Below are 21,515 nucleotides of genomic sequence, written 5' to 3' on the forward strand. Positions count from 1 at the left end.
TATTTATTTATTTATTTATTTATTTATTTATTTATTTATTTATTTATTTAGAGAGTGTGCACACATGAGTGGGGGGAGGGGCAGAGGGGGATGGAGAGGTAGAGAATCTCAAGCAAACTCTCACTGAGTATAAACCTGATGCAGGGCTCAATCTCAGGACCCAGAGATCATGACCTGAGCCGAAACCACGAGTTGGATGCTTAACCAACTGAGCCATGCAGGTGCCCCCAGGCCTGCTTACTTTTAAAACTTCAAACTTTAGGGACCCAGTGTGGCGGGGACCTGTGCTGGTCTTCTGCGTAAGGGTCTTGCTGCCCTGGAACCAATGCAGGTTTGACCTAGAAGGGCAGTGGTGCCAGCATGCAGGGGTGTGGTATTTGGAGCAAAGCAGGCTAAACAGCCAGTGTCCAGTGTCCGGATTAGCCACCCTCAGCAGGTGTGTCTGCACTTAACGCTGAGGGGCAGGGGAATGAAATGGTGCCCGCGGGCTCCTTTGTCCACTGAAAGGCAGTGCTGTCACATATGTGCTCCAGGAAGAGTGAACAGTCTCCCCCCACGTGCCCTAGGTGATCCTCAGATTGTGTTGTCTTCCCAGGGATTGCTTGCCTGCCTTCTCTCCAGTAGTAGGGCAGTACCCTCAGGTCTTTATGCCAGCCAAGGCCAGGGACCTCCAAAACTCCAGTCTTTGAGCCCTGCTGAGTGCAAAACCTCATGAGAATCAGCCCCTCTCATTTTCCCAGCCAATGGCTTTGGGGAAGTAGTCTCCTTGTGCTTATCCCTGTGTGCTCCACTCTCTTACCTTCCTCTGTAACCAGGGCTCTCTTCCCTCCCGAGCATCCATGATCCTTTTCTCTCTCAAACGGCTTCTCTGCACTTCCCACCTTCCTTGATGTGGCCTTTTCTCTCCCTCTAGTTGTGTAGTTTGTTCTGTCAGTCCTCAGGTCAAGTTCTTGGGTATTCAGAATGATTTGATGATCACAATGAGCATTCTGATACTCTCTGCCTAGGTTCAGTAGTTGTTACCATTTTATCATATTTGCTCTGTTTTTCTCTTAGTGTTGTATATATTATTTTTGCTGTATCATTTGAAAGTTCAGTGTAGACATCATGACATTTTACCACCAAATACCTTAGCTTGCATCTCTAAGAATAAGGACATTCTCTTTAATAACCACAATATCATTATCACACTTTTTTTTAAAAAAGATTTTATTCGTGTGACAGAGAGAGAGAGGGAGAGAGCACAAGCAGGGGGGAGCGGCAGATAGAGGGAGAGGGAGAAACAGGCTCCCTGCTAAGCAGAGAGCCCAACATGGGCTCGATCCGGGACCCTGGGATCATGACCTGAACTGAAGGCAGATGCTTAACCGACTGAGCCACGCAGGCACCCCCTATCATTATCACACTTAAGAAAATTAATATTATTATTATAATCTCTAATATCTAATCATACTTTAATTTTTCCAGTTCCAAAAATTTCTTTTATTTGTGCTTTATATTGAATCAAGAACCAATTAAGATTTACTCGTTGCATTTGGTTGTTATGTCACTTTATTTTAATCTAGAGAAGTTTGCCTGCTTGTTTTTCTTCCTTTGTATTTCACTTTTTGAATAGCGTGCCCAATCAATTTGTAGAATGTCTCCCATCTCAGATTTGCCTGATTATTTTCTCATGTTGTAATTTAACTTGTTCCTTATCATGTATCTTTTCTGCAAATTGAAAATTAGGTATCAAGGCTTGATTTGATTCAAGTTAAATATTTCTGGAAAGAATACTGCATAGGTGATGTTATGAACTTTATATTACATCACATTAGAAACATATAATGTCAAGTTATGCCACTATTAATGCCACCATGTTTAGTCATTTGTTTAGGCTGATGATCTCCAGTTATCTTCACTAGAGAGGAACATTTTTCTCTTTATAATTAGTAAGTGATCTTGGGATAATACTTTGGTATCATGTGAATATCCTGTTTTCCAGCACCATATCATTTTACACAGTGGCCTTAGCATTCATTGAGGACATTTGCCTAAATCAGTTATTACTTTGGTGTTGTAATATACTGATTTTCAAATTCCACCATTTCTTCTACATTTATTAGCTGGCATTTTTCTGTAATTGATTGTTTTAGTTTAATGTGTTATAACTAATCATTATTCTTTTTGATACTCAGTTTCCCAAATTTGGCCAGTAGCTGACCATTTGGCCTGGTTCCTATGTCCTTTTGATATGACACTATTCTTAAAAAATGGCTGGCTATTACTCTAGTGGTATAGATGCATTCCATTAGTCAGTCTTTCCCCCATGGTAGATATTCATTTAGTTTCCAGTATACTTGCCATTATAAACTGCTAGAATATACATTCTTATACATATATTCTCTCTCCCTCTTTTTTTTAGGGAGGTGGAGAGGGAAAGAAGGTTGGGGGGAGGGGCAGAGGGAGAGAGAATCTTAAGCAGAACACACCAGCACAGAGCCCTATGCAGGGCTTGATCTCACGAAATCAAGAGTTAGATGCTTAACCGACTGAGCCACCCAGGAGCCCCTCTTGTACCTATATTCTTAAATACTACTGTAGACTTTCTTAAGCACCTTTGTGAAATTTCTATACTTATTTTACTTTATTCTAATAAAACTCAGTATAGTTATTCCTAGTGCTATATGCTGATATAGTTATTCCTTCTATAACTAGGAATCACATTCTTCTTCCACCTGTGCTCAAGTACGTGACACTGTCATAACGCCCTTATCAAAGGCACTTATCATTATCACATTTTTTTTTTTACTTATTAGTTTACTTATTTTCTTCTAATAAAGGATGTAAGCTCTCTGATAGCAAGATGTGTCTTTCTTCTCACTGCTTATATCAAGGACTTAGTGCTTAGAAATGGCATATAATAGACACTTGGTAAATATTTGCTGAATGATTGATTGAATGAACCATTCATTTAGGAAATTTAGAATGGATAGACATCCTAAATTTCCGTGAGCCTCAGTTTTGATATTTTTGTCTATTAATATAATTTTTATTTCTAATTTTTAAGAAGAGTATCCTCAGCCTGTAGAAGAGTCTATACCTTAGACTTCTTTTGATTACCAGAAAGACTGTCCAGATTTGTCCTTGGAATCATAAACAGATTTTTTCCTCTTTTGGGTGTTTTCCTGAAGTAAAAGAATTGTAACGTTTGAAAAATAAGGGTTTATGGAAACATTATTGGTCCTTTTGAAAGCACATTTTTTTTTCTGAAATAAATTAGGAACCTTCCATTTGACATTACATACAATACAAATCCTCTTTTGAGTTTTAATAGTAGAATTTTGATGTAAATTACTCTAGGGGATCCTGGGTTGGTGGAAATATTCTCAAAATACTCTTAGGAACAGTTATTAAGGAACATAGTACTTCTTTGGAGAGATACAATGTATTTTTAAGCAATAGAATGGATATTTCTTGAATCCGAGGATCTGAAATAACCTTGTTTAGATATATAGGGCTTTTAAAATTTTTTCTTTATGGTACAGTGTTTATATTATAGATCTATTTATATTACATTGGTTTCTTAAATTTCTAAATGATTTTTATATTTAGAGATTCTAAAAATTGCATGATGTTTGATATTATTACCACTTTATGTTTCAGAATGTGCCCATTTACTTTTGGCTCACAATGCTCCAGTAAAGGTGAAAAATGCTCAGGGATGGAGCCCGCTGGCGGAAGCCATCAGCTATGGAGATAGACAGATGAGTAAGCAATATAAATTATTGTTTTTGATTTAAACTCTAAAAATATGAAGTGATGCATTTGATATAATTTTCATTTAGTATAACTTTCCATAGTATGAAATATTTGTAGTTATTTATAAACTTACCTGTGAATTATTCATGACTTAGGAACTTGGATATTGGGTAGTATACAAAAAGAATTGAGGAATATTGTTTAAAAGTATATTGTTTATATATTTTTTTCTTTTACAGTATTCTGCTCTACTGATATTCTTCCATTGTTTTATTTGTTCAATATGAAGGATTTTTAAAAGCACTGGGGGAGGGGGATGGGGGGATGGGTTAGCCTGGTGATGGGTATTAAAGAGGGCATGTACTGAATGGAGCACTGGGTATTATATGCAAACAATGAATCATGGAACACTACATCAAAAACTAATGATGTAATGTATGGTGATTAACATAACATCATAAAAAAAAAAAAGCACTGAGACCTGATTGTGCTTTCTGGCAGCTACTTAATTATATAGAACATTAATTGGAACCGAAAATAATCACAGTGTGTTATAACAGTTATCTTTTTGCTTTAATTGGTGGGAATAGGCTTTGCTGAAAGAGAGAAGCAAGTCTCTTTGTTTTTGTCTTTGAGAATTTCAAAAAAGTCACATGTTTTCTCACAGTATACAAAGTGTTCAGTTACTCTACCTTCCCTCCTTCTATTCCTAAGTCTTCTTTTTTTTTTTTTTCCAACTTCATATACAGGTCTTATTTTTGTCAAGCACATCTCAATAGTTGAAAATTTTATAAAATTTAAATCTGGATGAATGAGAATATTATCTTTCTGGTAATATCTTTTTACAATTTGAGGTTGAAAATAATTAAATCTCGACTTGTGGAAGGAACAGTAAAAATTGGGCAATTTTATTAAAGAAGTGCATTAAGATTGAACACTCTTGGGATGTTACGTGGATTTAGTTCTATTTGATGCCACATTTTGGGCTCTTATGTTTTAGCTTTATATTTAATCCACATACTACATCTTTGTGGACTTTCTGCACATTTTGGGCAGCTTTTAATGGTGAAGTTATATTTGGGCTTAGGATTTAATGAGATAAAATTGTGATGATTTAACAATTATATGAGTGTGTGTGTGTATATATATATATACACACACAAATATAGTTATTCATTGACGGTTGTCCTTTTTGGACAAAATCAAGAGACTCTGAGAGTAAGAAACCATAATAATCCTAGAATTATGTCAGGGAAAAGACAAAAAAATGTACAGATCTAACAAACTGAGAATAAATTAAAAGTTGCAGCAACCAGTCTAAAGGAACTTTCTCTGATGTTTCTAACCCATTAGCAGAATGGAGAGGAAACCAGATGGACTCCTGGGTTTCTGACTTACACTGAGACTTATGTAGCTTTCACCTAACTTTTATTTAGAGTCAGTGAATATTTATTTAGTTCTTACTATAAAGCATGTATGTATAGTAAGATGTGGAGAATGAAGACATAGTCTCTGCTCTTTAGGAACTTATAATCTATTGAGAAGGCCAAGAAACAGTTTTCTTGGAAAATCAGTTACTGGATTTTAATGTAAAAGATTGAGGCCCATAGTAGTTGAGATCTGCTTTTCAAGTGATTTTCTTCTATAGAGTGATGTCTTAGATACACATTCTGAATAGTATTCCATGGCCAATCATTGTATCATTATATATCCATAATTATTCAGTGCTTTTTAAAAATTATTTCCCATCACATGAGATGGAAATATTTAACTGCTAACTTAAAGAATAGTAAATTTAACAACTCTTAAGCTACATATTTAGAAATATATGGATATATTTATAATGTTATTAAATGGGTCTGAAAATTACATAATTTGAAAAATCAGAGATAATCTTATACAATTATTACTGAAATATTATCTAATTAGCAAAATATAATCTGATATTATAAATTATTAGCAAAAACTGTGACCTTTTTCTTTTTTGGTCTGATTTCTGCTGATGTTTTTGTGCTACAGAACAGTGAGATGATACTACATTTTTCGGAGACTATTTAGAATTATTTCACTTGGTGTGGGGGCAGCCTGGTTGGCTTAGTCGGAAACGCATGTAACTCTTGATCTCAGGGTCGTGAGTTTGAGCCCCAAGTTGTGTGTAGAGATTACTAAAAAATGAACCTTAAAAAAAAAAAAAGAATTATTTCACTTTAGAGTTAATAACATTTCAAGATTATGTTGCTTTTCTGCCTTATGATGGTTACGTGGTAAACAGTGATCATCAGCCCAGGTCAGTATCAGAGAGGTATCAGTCTGGGATTTAATTAATTTGATGTTAGATTTGTTGAGTTTGAATTATTTATGGTATGTCCACAGAACCATCTAAGTAAGAAGTGGGAAATAATTATTCTGAAGCATAGAAGGAAGTGGAGGGCAGAAAATACAAATTTAAGTGATTCTTGGAGCAGGAAGGCATAGTTCGAAAGGTTTTAGGCACAACCAACTGAATAGTTTAAAAAGTACTTTGTTGGGCGCCTGGGTGGCTCAGTCATTAAGCGTCTGCCTTCGTCTCAGGTCATGATCCCAGGGTCCTGGGATCGAGCCCCACATCGGGCTCCCTGCTCAGCGGGAAGCCTGCTTCTCCCTCTACCACTCCCTAGGCTTGTGTTCCTGCTCTTGCTATCTCTCTCTGTCAAACAAATAAATAAAATCTTAAAAAAAAAAAAAAAAAAGTACTTTGTATAGGAAAAGAAGGAAAGAGAAAGTTAAATAAGTTGTGGTTTATTGGAGTTCTTCATTTGAGTCTTTGTATGAATTCTAATACCATCCAAATCCTCCAAAGCTAATTTTATCCTTACTATCAGTCATCATTATGTGTTTCTTAACAGTATGGGAGTACAAATCCTGATTCCACAAAAACGTATTGCTAATTTTGTATAATTGCATTCTGAATGTTTGTTTCCGTTTCTGTAAGAAATTTGAGTTGACGTTATTTTTTAATGTAATGTAAATCTCTTTGTCACTATCTTTTTATAATGTTTGGCCATTTTAATGTAATTGTTATTTGCTGCATGCGTTCAATTTCAATATACTTACCTGGTGAAAAATATGACTTCTGCTTTTCATTAAGATATCTTTTCTATTTATGAATTGAATTCTTTTCATTCCTTACATTCACAGAGGTTTGTTTGAATTTGAAGGCAAATTGCCTTCCTTAAAGGCAAGGAAGATTTATTAAAATACTTGAGCTTATAGTGGAGAAGAATTATAAAAAGAATTCTACTACATTTGGGTAATACAGCTTTGATATTAAAGTTAAGTTATAACAAACATGAGGTTAGCCAGATTCATGTAAATTTGAATCTGGAAAGAACTTTAATGATTATACAGGTCATTAGTTCTCAGACTATTTGGATTTCACAGACCAGAAAAAAATTGTATTTGAGGATTGATGTAGAGTAGCTAACGTTTCATTTTAGCATGTAAAAACTTTAAAAAAGTTAATTACTTTCTTCTGCGACCACCATTTCATTAAAAGAAGACATTTTGAAATCAAAAATACTAGAAAAAATAGTCCTTAAATTGAAAAAAGTATATAATTTATAAATAAAAAAGAAATCCCAACCTGGTTCCCAGTTTTTTTTTTCATTTTAGTGCATATCACTGGGAACTTGAACAGTTGGGCGCTGAAATGTAGACTTATATTTGGAAACTATTGACCTAGGTCATAAAGCTAGTTGTGACTGTATGATGAGATGAGGTCCCACACCTTGGCTTCTACGTCTCATCTCAGCCTCTTCTGTTGTTCCAGAAGGCCATGAGTAATTTAAATTTGCTCTTTGATTTTTTACTTTTTAAGATACAGTTATGGTTATGGTTAGAACTGTGGTTCAAAGTAAGAATAGATTCCACTGTTTTTCAGTTTATTCTCTGGACTTTTCCTTATTTGGCCATTGCACACAAAACAAACCTGGTCCAAGCTTTCACTGTTGTCTTTTCTTCTTTTTCTTTTTTTTACCTTTTGCTTCTGTATTCCACATAAGGCTTTAAGTAGTTTATAAGAATGCATATTATAAAATAGTAAAAATAATAGTATTTTAATGTATATGAATATATATATACACATAAGTATGTATGTATGTGAAAAATGTCAGGACTAGGAGGAAGTCAGCATGTAGTGACGTACATATTTTTCCCCCAGTGCATATTTTCTATCTTCTTATCTTTTGTTAGGCTTATTTCATTTAAGTCTAATATTTTCCCTATTTCAATAAATGTTAGGGACTGATTGATTTTTGGTAGTCAATTTTAGACCTTTATTCTAATAGGTAAAAATTATGTTTACTTAATTGCAGGCACAGTAGTAAGCAATTTATATTGAACCTTTACAGAAATTCCATATAGATTTTACTTTATTTTTACTTGACAAATGGAAAAAGAAACAAATTTAGGGAAATTAAGTAACTTGTCCATTTACATGTAGCTAATAATTAGTAAAGCTGTGGTTTGCACTTAGGCAATATGTCTAAATCTCAGTCTGAATATTGAGAAAACACTATGGAGGGCTTCGGGTTTTATTAGATTCAGAAGTTCTTTTCATGGATAAAAGAGGATTCGTTTTTGTATTTTTTTTGCTATGTGGTGGTCTTTGAGAGTACAACCTCTAGGGAGAAAAGAACAGATACACCCAGTAACAATTACAAATAATTACATTTTTATAAAAGTAATATCCACTGGGATTTTTGAGATCTGTCTTTGAGATCTTTTAGATCAGTGTTACAACAGGACATTGAATCATCTGACTGAGATTGGTTAATCTTGGCTCACTCAGGTACATCCTCACTGATAATTAAAAACTCAGAAAACTAGTGTGAATGTAAGTTCATGTTGAGGTATCTCTTCTCAATTTTCCTTGGAGTTCATAACAGTTTTATTAAACTTGTTTACTTATTTATAATGTTTATATTGATATATGTCTTTGTATAATAAACTAGTGGTGTTTTCTAACATGGCAAAAAAGGGTTTTTTGGTATAAATTTTTTTTAATTGAGCTATAATTGACAATCTAGCATGGTGAAATTTATTTAAAAAAATTTTTTTTTAATTTAAACTTCAGTTACGGCTCTTTTAAGGAAGCTTAAGCAGCAATCCAGGGAAAGTGTTGAAGAAAAACGACCTCGATTATTAAAAGCCCTAAAAGAGGTAGGCCTTATCTCTTTGCCAGTCTTGTACCTAAAGAGTAATTATAGTTTACTTTTAAGCAATTTTTTTTCATTTTACTTGTTAATTTTAATGTTAAAATAATACCTTAAAAGTTTGTGGAGTTATTTCAGTGTGTCCAGATATTATTTTTCGGTCCCCTGTAATAACAAACCAATTTGTCAGACAATAAATATTTCAAAAAGTATGTAATCTTATTTCTAATCATCTTGTTCTTTTTTTTTAATTTTACTTTATTATGTTACATCAGTCATCATACATTACATCAGTAGTTTTTGATGGAGTGTTCCATGATTCATTGTTTACATATAACACCCAGTGCTCCACTCAGTATGTGCCCTCTTTAATACCCATCACCAGGCTAACCCATCCCCCCACTCCCCTCCCCTCTAGAACCCTCAGTTTGTTTCTCAGAGTCCATAGTCTCTCATGGTTCGTCTCCCCTTCCAATTTCCCCCCCTTCATTTTTCCCTTCCTACTATCTTCTTCTTCTTCTTTTTTTTTTAACATATAATGTATTATTTGTTTCAGGGGTACAGGTCTGTGATTCATCAGTCTTACACAATTCACAGCGCTCACCATAGCACATACCCTCCCCAATGTCTATCACCCAGTCACCCCATCCCTCCCACCCCCACCACTCCAGCAAACCTCAGTTTGTTTCCTGAGATTAAGAATTCCTCATATTAGTGAGATCACATGATACATGTCTTTCTCTGATTGACTTATTTCGCTTAGCATAATACCCTCTAGTTCCATCCACATCGTTGCAAATGGCAAGGTGTTTTTTTTTTGATGGCTGCATAATATTCCATTGTATATATATGCCACATCTTCTTTATCCATTCATCTGTTGATGGACATCTTGGCTCTTTCCATAGTTTGGCTATTGTGGACATTGCAGCTATGAATATTGGGGTGCATGTACCCCCTTTGGATCACTACATTTGTATCTTTGGGGTAAATACCCAGTAGTGCAATTGCTGGGTTGTATGGTAGCTCTATGTTCAACTTTTTGAGGAAGCTCCATACTGTTTTCCAGAGTGGCTGCACCAGCTTGCATTCCCACCAACAGTGTAGGAGGGTTGCCCTTTCTCTGCATCCTCGCCAACATCTGTCATTTCCTGACTCGTTAATTTTAGCATTTTTTAAAGGCAGTCTAATCGCTTGATTATTAAGTCAAGAAATGGTAAAAATCCTGTTTGAATTAAGCAATAATGATAAAACAAAATACCCTGATTATAATGGATAAATTTGATCCTATGGAAGCACCGTTTACTTTGAACTAGGAAAGCAGATAAAGAATTACTGTTTTCAATCAATTAGATAAGAGCTCTAAGAGAAAAGGAGGTAGATCATAACTAAAGGCAATACTTTTCCTTTGTACTTTGGATTGGAAGATTCCCTAAGAGCTGAAGCCACTATCTGCTCCAGGAACAACATTTTTTTTATATAACAAAACTCTTTTTGTCTATCCTACATCATGATGGTAAGAGCTGGGTGTGCTGACACAGAAAGGACTAGAGCTTTGTTTTCTCTTATTTTTGTCCAGTGTATTTTTGATGTCTGAAAGAACTATGGAACATAGACGTATACCTGTCATGTTAACTGTGTCTCCTCTGAAGTATGCTTTTTTGGTTTTATATCTCAAGAGATAATTTTTTTTTTTAGAATATTTGATCACAGTAGTTTCCTTAACAGTTATAGGCTTTGCTATCTAGCTTCTAATTTGTGAAATACAAACTTACATCTCTTATGATGTAATTTCATATTTCAGATTTAGTAAACTTATCACTTTATAGAAAAAAGTTTCTATTTCAGAGTGTCATTTTCTTAGTCCATTATGAGGCTTCACAAATAGTCATTTTGGAAGTTATATTCTATAACACACCTAAAGTTATTAGCTATTTTTACAGTTATAGTTATTAATTGTTATTTTGGTTATGCTGAGAAATGAACTATTTATTGATACCAGTTTAAATGCCTGTCAGTTTCAGATATGTTTCAGTGTGGTTAAAATAGTCTTGTAAAATCTACGGTTGGTGCATATTTTCCTTTGTAGATAAGTATAATAGTGTGTGCTATTGTAATGTTTTATTTTAAGTAATTTAACCATATTTTTTCCCTCCAGTTCCAAAAATTGAAACTACTTTTTATTCTTGTCTATAGACCTTTAGTGATAATAGATTTTTTTAAAAAAACAAAATATTCAACAGATATAAGAGCTGTTAAACTAAGGTGCATTCAGTAATTATTTCTATTTTGTTTCTCAGCTAGGTGACTTTTATCTGGAACTTCACTGGGATTTTCAAAGCTGGGGTAAGAGTGTGCTATGTTTTACTGTAAAATATGTACACATGCAGAAATGCAAGTCAAAAATAGCTATTATATAGAAATGTTAGCAAATTTGATACTTGCTCTAAGGAAAATTAAATATATTTCATCACATTGAATGTAATGGTAATAAAGCCAACCTAATCAGTAACTTTCAAAAGTCTTATTTTTAAGATTGAAAATTATCTTTTTTTTTTAACAAAAAAAATTGGCTTGAATATTGTAATAAATACAAGGAATTCTCCAAGGGAAGAGAATAATTATAGGGTTATTAGATTACTGAATTTAAGGAGGTTCAAAATATAATACTTAGATCCCTGAATGAGAAGAATTCAGTTAACATTATTTGATTTTGCATATTTTGTCATCTTTCAATCATTTTTGCCACTTTTATTATATACTATATAGCTACTTCTTAACATACTGTTTGGTTGCACACTGTTCCAGTTATTTATAAAACCTTAATCCCTAGATATTTTGCAGTCATTTAATGATTTATCTCGACAAGGTAAGTTTCCCTGCTCCCTATTTTAAACCTCAGTCCATTTAGGGAGAAAACCTTCATGTCTAAATAGTAGGAGTTTGATCCTAGTGACCTTTACTAATTAAGCAACTACTAAAACAACTAAATTTGGGGTTTTTTTTGAAGACTTAAAAACAGTATAGTCTATATATAGGCTTGGATATGATGAGCTTACATGCGTTTTTTAAAGCATCTGAATTAATTTCTGTGATACAAAGATATTTGAATGCTCAGTGATATTTATCCCCAAAATAATCATCAAACTAATCAGATATTGACAACTATAAAAATCACTGTTACTGTTCACGTGAATGCTTTCAAACCCTTTTCAAAGTTTATGCAAGTGTTATGCGTGTATATACACACAAATACATACATATATGTGTATATATCCTCAGAATTATTTTTTAATGGGATCATGCCATTATATCATCATGCAGTTTGTCATTTCTGTATAATATATCATAGGCATCTTTCCATATTAGTTCATGAGGAAGTACTTTATTTTAACAATTACATAATAATATATAGCATGAATGAGTAAGATTTTTGTAGTGTGTTTAATCTCTAAATGTAAAGTTTTGGTTTCTAATGTAGTCAGTTTTTTCCAACATTGTTACAACTCTAGCTTGTTAGGTTAGTTTTGGCTCCATCAAAATCACATATGATTTTGTTACTCTGTAGGCCTACCTTGCCTTTATGCTTTCTATATCATTCAGAGTCCAGGTGTTTTAGAACACTGAGAGAAAAAGAGGTTTGTAATATCTTTGTAAAATAAAAGAACTCCGAGTCAGATTGGTGTAAAGCCTAAATACCATTTTTTTACCCATTTTTCTTTTTTTTCCATCTGTAAAAACCCCAGGCCTGCTTGGCAATCTTATATTCAAGGTAGTCCCTGAGTATATTGGCTCTAACTGATTCTCAAGAAATTGCTAGTGGTTTAAATTCTAAAATAGTCAATTTATCTTGCTGAGCAAATGTTTTAAAGTATTTTAAAAGTAACATTTCAATTATATGAAGAAACAAAAATGGGTGTAATCACTGCTGAAATTGTACATATATCTATAGTTATAAACATTATAAATGTTGCATAATCAAATTCATGACATAACCACATGGTATTTGTTGAAAATATTGCTTCCTTGGGAACTTGACTTTGATGCAAAAAAGTTAGGACATCTGTTTCATTGTTGATAAAGGATTTTACTGATTTCATGTCAAAACTACTAGCACCTAATGGTTATGTCATGTGTTGTTCTAAAAACTAAGCTCATTGACTAGATTTAATTTAGACACTTTGGATTAAAAAAACACAGGATAAATCCCTATTGTTAGATTTGATTAGTAAGCTTTTGTCTAGAGTTTAGGCATGTTTCTTTCCATTGTCAAAACCCCTAATATTGGGGCACCTGGCTGGCTCAGTTGGTAGAACATACGACTCTTGATCTCAGCGTTGTGAGTTTAAGTCCCATGATGGGCATGGAGCCTACTTTAAAAAAAAGAAGAAGAAGGAAGAACTTATAAATTCCCTTTGCAAACATAAAATGCTAAATAAACATGACACTTTGTTTAAAAAATAACCCTGATGTTAAAAAATTAAAGGGCAACCCAGAAATAAGGGGAAGTTAGGAAATACTGAGATCCAGGATTAGGTTTAATTAGAGGTAGTGGAGCATGCACACTCTTTCTCATAGTGTTATATTTAGTGTTTGGCTGAAAATAGCCTCAGACTTGGTTAATAGCAAGTAAACCAAATTATTCCAGCTTAGGTTTTTAGATACAGAAAAGCTTTAAATTGGAATTAAAAGTACTGGCTCCTATATGATGTGGCAAATCACATATCTTTCCTGAGCCTCAGTGTCTTCCTTTTTAAATGGGGATAATATCTGCCCCAGATATTGCAAGCTTTTGTTTTGATGTGGATGAAATGAAACTATGTTTTTGAAGGAAGCCCTTTATATACTTACTGTAAAAGCATTAAATAATTTATAGTATCATAATAATCATGACTTCAAATTTAGCTTTGTGTATATAGCACATTTAAACAGAAAAACTAATAGTTTTTAAAGTTTCTTTATCTCATAATCTACAGAATATCCATTCTGTATTTGAGACTATTATTTGTGTATTGTGGATGGAAAACATTAGGTTTAGAAACTGTTCTTAAGATCAAGGTGTAAATGACAGCAAAACCAAAATTAAAAGGTAGAGACTCTTCTTTTTTCAGTTCAGTGAATTATGCTACTTTTGTAGTGCTATGTTAAACTCTCAGATTATCCTGAGATAACTTAAGATATAGAGAACCTGATTGTTCAGTTTATATGAGGGAGGAAAAAATCATCACAGAATTGGGAAAATGCAAATTTCTCCATTTTTGGAATGTATTAAAATCAAGAAGAAAGCTTTTTTTTTTTTTGTCTATGATATTCCTTTTTTCCTTTTTATTAGCTTTTGCTTTTCAATCTCTGTATTTCTCTGTTCCTGCATTTCTGATTTTTGATAAATAAGTATTGATATATAATTCTAAATTTTGTTATTGCAGATTACCATACTACTTCAAAAGATGCAATAAATTAAGTTAAATTAACAAATTAGAGTGCTGTCTTTTAATGATCTTTTTCATGCTCTACTAAATACTTAAGGATAGGAAAACTAGATCTTGATTAAAGAGCATTAAAGAAGTGCTTTGATCATTTATGTAAGATAAATGCTGTTATTGCTGTTCTCAACTTCTGTTGTTTCATATAAGGAAAAATTTTTTTATCAGATAATAGTTACTGAGCCATCAACAAGAATGAAACCTTGGCATCTGCAACAACGTGGATGGAACTGGAGGGTATTATACTAAGCAAAACAAGTCAGAGAAAGACAAATACCATATGATTTCGCTCATATGTGGAATTTAAGAAACAAAACAGATGAACATAGGGGAAGGGAAGGAAAAATAAGATGAAAATTGAGAGGGAGGCAAATCATAAGAGATACTGAACTCTAGGAAACAAATTGAAGGTTGGTGGAGGGGAGTTGGGTATGGGGAAGGTATAATTGGGTGATGGGCATTAGGGAAGGCACTTGATGTAATGAGCATTGTATATATGCAACTGATAAATGGACTGAATTCAACCTCTGAAACTAATTTAAAGAAAAAGAAAATGACTTACATTCTTTGACTAGGGTAACTGTTAGTTGATATTCCCTTTGGGCAGTAACTTTTCTTATTTTTATACAATAAAATGTCTAGAAATTTAATGCTGAAAATCATTTTGGATTATATGACCTCTAAGAATTTAAAAAAGACATTGATATATTAATATACCTTTTATGTTAATTAGAAAATATTGATGCTTTTTAAAAAGTTAACTAAAAAACTAGCCTTTAATTTAATAAAGCTTTTGTTTCTTTGTAACCAAGGTTGACTTAATTACTCCTTTTTATAACACTGAGTTTTGTAAAATACGCATGTAGTATATCTTATACATACACACATTCTTATATACCTATGTATATGTGATGTGATCTTGATTTCAAGTATTTTGGGCTTCACATTTTTTCTTTTTCTTCTTTTGTATGTGGTAGCTTATTATAGTCTGTATGCAGATTTATTCATTAGTAGAATAACTTGTATTTCCCAAAACGTAGCAGATAATAAATAATAAAAAATTTCAGAATACGCTGTGATATGAATGTGGACAACACTGGATGTAGAAATCTGTAGGTAAATGGTGTGATTCCATTTTACAGATTTTTAAGCTGAGGTAGAGTGAGTTTAAGTAACCAAGGTCACATATTTGGAATTCAAACTCAAATTAGACTATTAGCTCTAAAAATGTTTGTTTTTTTTTTAAGACACATTACTTTCCTACTATTTAATGAGGTTATATTTAAAGGATCAGAAAGGATCCAGGTTCATCGGGTTACCCATTCAGGATGGTTTAGTTGTCATAAGGCACTTTTCTCCTCTATAATAATGTCCTACAATATGTACCCAAGAGTGGCACTGTATTGACTCTGCTATTCATGTGTGTGTTTGTGGGTGGGTGGGTGGGCAAAGTGGTGAACTATATAGCAATTACAGTTAAATAGTAGATATTTGAAGTTGCTCAGAATTGCTTTATATATCATTTTTAAGCGGAAAAATACTATTTTAAAGGAAATTATTAAAATTAATAAAATGTTTAAGTTACTGTTTTTCTAATTAAGAAATTTGTAATGTCTCAGAACTTTAGGTATTTTTTATCTTTTCTTTTTAAAAATACAGTGCCTTTACTCTCCCGAATTCTGCCTTCTGATGCATGTAAAATATACAAACAAGGTATCAATATCAGGTAAGGTGATTTGATTTTTTTCTGAGTAACAGAAAATTGAGATTTAGAGGAAGCTTTTCTTTCTGCATTAATAGGTTACATTTAGATGTATTATTTTATAACTTAAACATGCTGTAATATATTCACAATATTTTATCTTATTTGAGACATCCTATAGAGAAGGAACCAAAGATAAAATCTTGACTAAATCAAAGGTATTAATTCTTATTCAGCAGCAGACTAGAAGGCAAACAGAGTGAAGATCACAAAGGTCTTAAAATGAGAAGATTTAAGATGATCATCTCTCTGATCCTGACTTTTTAAGGAATAGGGAGACACATAAGGAAGACCCAACTCTTGTCCTTTTTTCTCCATCCCTCTCATACCCCTCCCTCCTCTGTCTATCCGTGCATCTATCTAATCATCTGTTCCTTCTAGTGAACACTCTAAGGCTAATTTTAATTTTGTTCTTTTTCTTTTTAAAATTAAAATTGATTTTTGGATCTGATGGGTATTTACTCATTTCAGAATTTTACTTTTATCATTCTTTATATCTTAAACTTTATATTAATATAGGTGTATTTATAAATTATACATATGTAAGATGTCTATAATTAGTAAATATGCCAACTTTTATATGTATAGTAGTGTACTTATGTATCAATAATTTTATAAATCTGTATCTCCCCATATCTCCAAAATATTAATTTGGACATGTAAGGGTCTAGAACTGGAAATATCTTGAGATGATCTCATAAAAACTCTTTGTTTTATAGATGAGAAAATTTAGAGAGGTGAAGTGATTTTTATAAGAGCATATTGTGAATTAATGGCTGGGCCAGGACCTCTGATTTCCTGTTTGTTCTCACCATGTCACAAAGCGGAAATTTTAGAAAGTCAGCTCTGAGATTAATTATGAGTTATGTTGAGTTACAGTGAAGAGATAATCTTTAGTTGAAAGTAAGTTCTAGGGTAATTGTTCTCAAGCAGTAGAATTTGATTAAGGTAGAAGTTTCTGGTTTTTGTTTTTAAAAAATAACCTCTTCAGATATTTCTAATTATGGAAGTGCTTATGTATGTTAAATTCATGGTCATTATAGAAACCTTGCAAAATACAGAAAAATAAAGAAGAAAAACTAGGAAAGGATTTGATAATCATGTAGATTTATTTCAGCAGCCTATTAACATTATATTATGATTTCATCAAAAATTATTCATCAGTTTAACAATGTTTAGGTGCTTGCCAAAGATAGTAGATAATTTGGGAGAATATTATTATTTTCCATATCTACTTTAAAAAAAGGTTAGTTTTAGTTTTGTTTGAGTCTTAGGTTTAGGAAAGAAGAAGCTTCTTTTAAAAAATTATTTCACATTTATATATGTCTTTTAAAAGTAAGTGATATGTATGTTACATAATAAATATAGATAATAAAACCACAAAATGGTTAAAATAGAGACATAAGAATAAGAGCTTGAGGGAGAATAATTGTGTCAGAGAATATAGAGTAAGGGGAAGCTACTATAATTTAGCAAGACACTCAGACCTGGGACTTACAAGCAGCTGAGGATAAAGGAGAAATGTGATAGGTTCTAAAGCTCTCGTTACCAAAGTTTACCAGATTAATGGAGAGGCTGGGTTTTAGGATGTATGGCAAAGGGTTTTTTTGCATAGATGAGAAGAATCTCATTAACATTAAATAACTTTCAAATGTAAACATCATGAGACCGTTTTTTTTAAAACATCACTTCAAATGAAACTGATTTTTAAAATATGTTCAAAGAACTCTAAAGTTTACTTTTATTTCATGACAGCCATGTGATCATTTAAAATATCTTCTCTGGTGTCAAGGAGAAATGAATAGTTCAGTGGAAATAGGAAAGTATGAGTAACTTTATTGTTCGAGAATATTAGTAAGCATTTTCACTGTTAGTAATTATGAGGTAATCTATAACCACTGACTGAAATAATCAGGGCAAACTTTGTCTCATTTCAGGCTTTCCCTGTCTCAGGGGAAGGTTCTATATTCTTTTTGTTACTTGGCATTTTTCAAGCTTTTTTCTCAAAAAGAACGTTTTCGGTTTTTTCTTTTTTTTGAACATTTTTTATTCAAATTTTTGCAGTTATATACAATTTTTTTTGTTTTTCATGGCCAATTACATGGCAAAAATTAAAAATACTTAAACTCAAAGTCTTAAAGCAAGGACTAGTTAATACATTAAAATACCATCATGATAAATTATATCATTATGAGGCATGTGTAATACAGTAGGCCATCTAATATGTCAGGGATATTCTAGAAAATGTACTGGGCAGTCTCCTTTCAGTTGCAAGTTATAAAAAAGAGAAATGAAATAAAAGTTGACTATGAGTGATTTTAGGTGTGGCTATATCTAAGGGTTCAAATGTCACCATGTCAGTCTGTCTTTGTCTTTCTGTCTCTGTCTCTCTGTGCATCTCTTCCTTCACTATCATTATCTCCACCCCTTCCTCTTATCTCCACCCCTTCCAACCCATTACCACTTTCATCCAGGATAGGCAAGAAGGAAATGGAGACATGAGATTGTTCTGTTTCATTCCCTCTTTTATGTGGGGTGTGGAGTTCCCTGGTAGCTGAAGCTTGAAGTCCAGATAGACCACTTATATAAAATGATCCGTTCCTTTTGATATTATCCGTAGCCTATGTCTTGCAGAGGTAGATGAGCCTCTTTTGCTGGCATTATTTTCTCTTATTCCACATACACAGGTTTAGTCGTACAGGCACTAGTAGTACAGTAGCAGACCCCTGGAAGGTGGACCAGGAGCTAGAATTCAGCTATAAAGCAGCAGGCTTTATATACTCCCATAGGATTCACCCCTATGGGAGTTGGTGACTTGCTTTTTTTAGGGCTTCTTGATTTCATTCTCTGGGCGTGTATACTTTTTTTTTTTTTTTAAGATTTTATTTATTTATTTGAGAGAGAGAGACTGAGAGAGAGAGCACATGAGAGGGGGGAGGGTCGGGAGGGTCAGAGGGAGAAGCAGACTCCCTGCCGAGCAGGGAGCCTGATGCGGGACTCGATCCAGGGACTCCAGGATCATGACCTGAGCCGAAGGCAGTCGCTTAACCAACTGAGCCACCCAGGCGCCCCATGGGGATGTATACATTCTATATGGCTCAGAAAGGAGGCCCTTGTACATAAGGTAACCTTACTTCCCTGTTTGCTCTTGGTTCCTCCCTATTGTCCTGGCAAAATTTTAATGGTATTACCTTCACTTTTAAAAGGTACTAGTTTTGTTGATAAATTATATGTAACCCCAGTTACTCTTTTGATGCAGCATATAAGATATATTCCATTTCTCAGATTTTTCTGTGTAGGGAAACCAAGAATGCTCATTCCCTTTACCTAGTCTGGGATGAGAATTGAATAACTTATGAAGTAATGAATTCTTAAAAACTCAGTAGCTAGGGTGTGTGGTCAGCAGCTCTTAACAGCTGTGTTAACCCATTTTTTAGATTAAGTGCTGTGTTTTGAGCAGCCAGTAAGAGAGATCCTAATGTGATCTCCTATAAAGCCTAGTGAAAGATTGAAGCACTTTGGGGTGCTTGTGAAGTTTTCCATTCTACTACATTCCCTAAATTCAGCAAGCAGTGGTTTGTGGAATTTATTTGAGACCAATCCACTGGGCTAGACCATGCCAGGTCTTGGTTACCAAAGAGTACCTTAAACACACAAGTGTGTGAGTCCATGAATCTTTGGCACATGAATGATCCATAAGGTTTTTAGGCTACGGAGATGATGGGAAAGAGACTGCTAATCTGAACCTGGGAAGTCAAACAGAAAGGACAAGAATTTGGAGTAAGTTAAATGATTTATCTAGTTGAAGGATGAAGCAAGGTTTGGTATCTGATGGCTAGGCCTAAGACATAGATGTAGATCAAAAGAGCAAGACTGGACACACAGTCTTTAATCTAAGAATGTGGTCCATCCATTGCTGTACCCTCTTTATATACTCTGCTGAGCTAGCAACATGGTCTTATTGGGATCAAAGAATGTTAGCCAAGTCTGCTTTCTTTTAATGCCCTTCACAGTTGAAGTAACTTTTACGGAGTCACTGCAGCAAGGGCAATGGTAGGGAACCAAGGTATAGTTAGGGAAATATTTGAAAAATGTGGAAACAATCTTTTTCTTGTTGGATTAATAAAGTATATATTCAGGAAATGAAATATAGGAAAAGTGGAATATACATTTAAATATTCTTTCAGTATTTTTAAGTAAAATCCTTTAGCTTTTACTCTAAGTTTGACTTTGAAATATGGTGTTAGCATCTTGGTTTGAATTTAGAAGCAACACAGCTTGTTTAAGTATTTAATTATGGAGTTTTATCAGAATTTTATTTGTCCGGATTTCTCATCTACCCATCTTTCACAGGCTTGACACTACTCTCATAGACTTTACTGACATGAAGTGCCAACGAGGGGATTTAAGCTTCATTTTCAATGGGGATGCGGCACCCTCTGAATCTTTTGTAGTATTAGACAATGAGCAGAAAGTTTATCAGCGAATACACCATGAGGTGAGCATGTCGTCTTATCAGTATTTCTCTAAATGTTTTTTTAAAAAGTCTATGTATGTAACCAAGCCTCAGTGTAATTGTTTGAAAAGGCATAAAGTATAGGTGAGATGGTTCATTCCCAGTGCTTTCATTTCTTTACTACTAGCTTTAAGTTGTTTTTTTGTTTTGTTTTTTAATATTCTGGTCTTTATCCTGACCATTCCATTGGGACCGTTTGCTCATAATTCACTGATGATCTCCTAGTTAAATGAACTCCAACTTCTTTTAGTTCTCATTTGTAATTCTGATTTGTTGAACCTGTGCTGGCTCTTTTACCATTTATTATTTTGCTACCTTAGCTTCTTTTAATGTTGCTGACCATCTCCATCTCCTTAATAGCAACATCTCTTTTGGCTGTCTGTCTGTACTCTTTTTTGTACTCTTTTACTGCCCTTAACTCTTTGGCTACTTTTCTCTATCTTTTCCCTCTTAGAATACAAAAGTATCTTCCTTCTGTCACATCATTATCTCCCTGTTGGTATTGCCTTTACAACCACCATTGAAAAATCATTTATCCTTTGTTCCGTGAATGTCCCTTTCCCTGCTATAAACCAAAGAAAAATTTTCCCTGTATCTATATATCATTGATAGCCTTAGACATGTTTTTAAATCAACATTTTATTTTGCCACTGTTGCTTTTCTTTTTTCTTCTCTTCATTCCCTCCCCTCCCTTCTTCCCTCCCCTCTCTTTCTTTCTTCCCTCCCCTCCTCCCTCCCTTCTCCTGCCTCCCCTCCTTCCTTTCCCCTTCCCTCCCCTCTTCTCTTCTCTTCTCTTCTCTTCTCTTCTCTTCTCTTCTCTTCT

General features: G+C 33.7%; 1 protein-coding gene across 2 annotated transcripts in view; it reads left to right on the forward strand.

Moving 5' to 3' along the window:
* ANKRD13C (ankyrin repeat domain 13C) overlaps window positions 1-21,515 on the forward strand; it is a 94,221-nt gene that overhangs the window by 30,680 nt on the left and 42,026 nt on the right. For both annotated transcript variants that reach the window (XM_035018281.1, XM_035018280.1), the window contains 5 exons: window positions 3,646-3,750; window positions 8,855-8,940; window positions 11,232-11,277; window positions 16,074-16,140; window positions 20,530-20,674. In XM_035018281.1, coding sequence (XP_034874172.1) covers window positions 3,646-3,750; window positions 8,855-8,940; window positions 11,232-11,277; window positions 16,074-16,140; window positions 20,530-20,674 — 449 coding nt within the window. The remainder of the gene's footprint in view (window positions 1-3,645; window positions 3,751-8,854; window positions 8,941-11,231; window positions 11,278-16,073; window positions 16,141-20,529; window positions 20,675-21,515) is intronic.

Source organism: Mirounga leonina, unplaced genomic scaffold (genome assembly GCF_011800145.1).
Source record: "Mirounga leonina isolate KUSES-001 unplaced genomic scaffold, KU_Mleo_1.0 Mir_173, whole genome shotgun sequence".
Lineage (NCBI taxonomy): Eukaryota > Metazoa > Chordata > Mammalia > Carnivora > Phocidae > Mirounga > Mirounga leonina.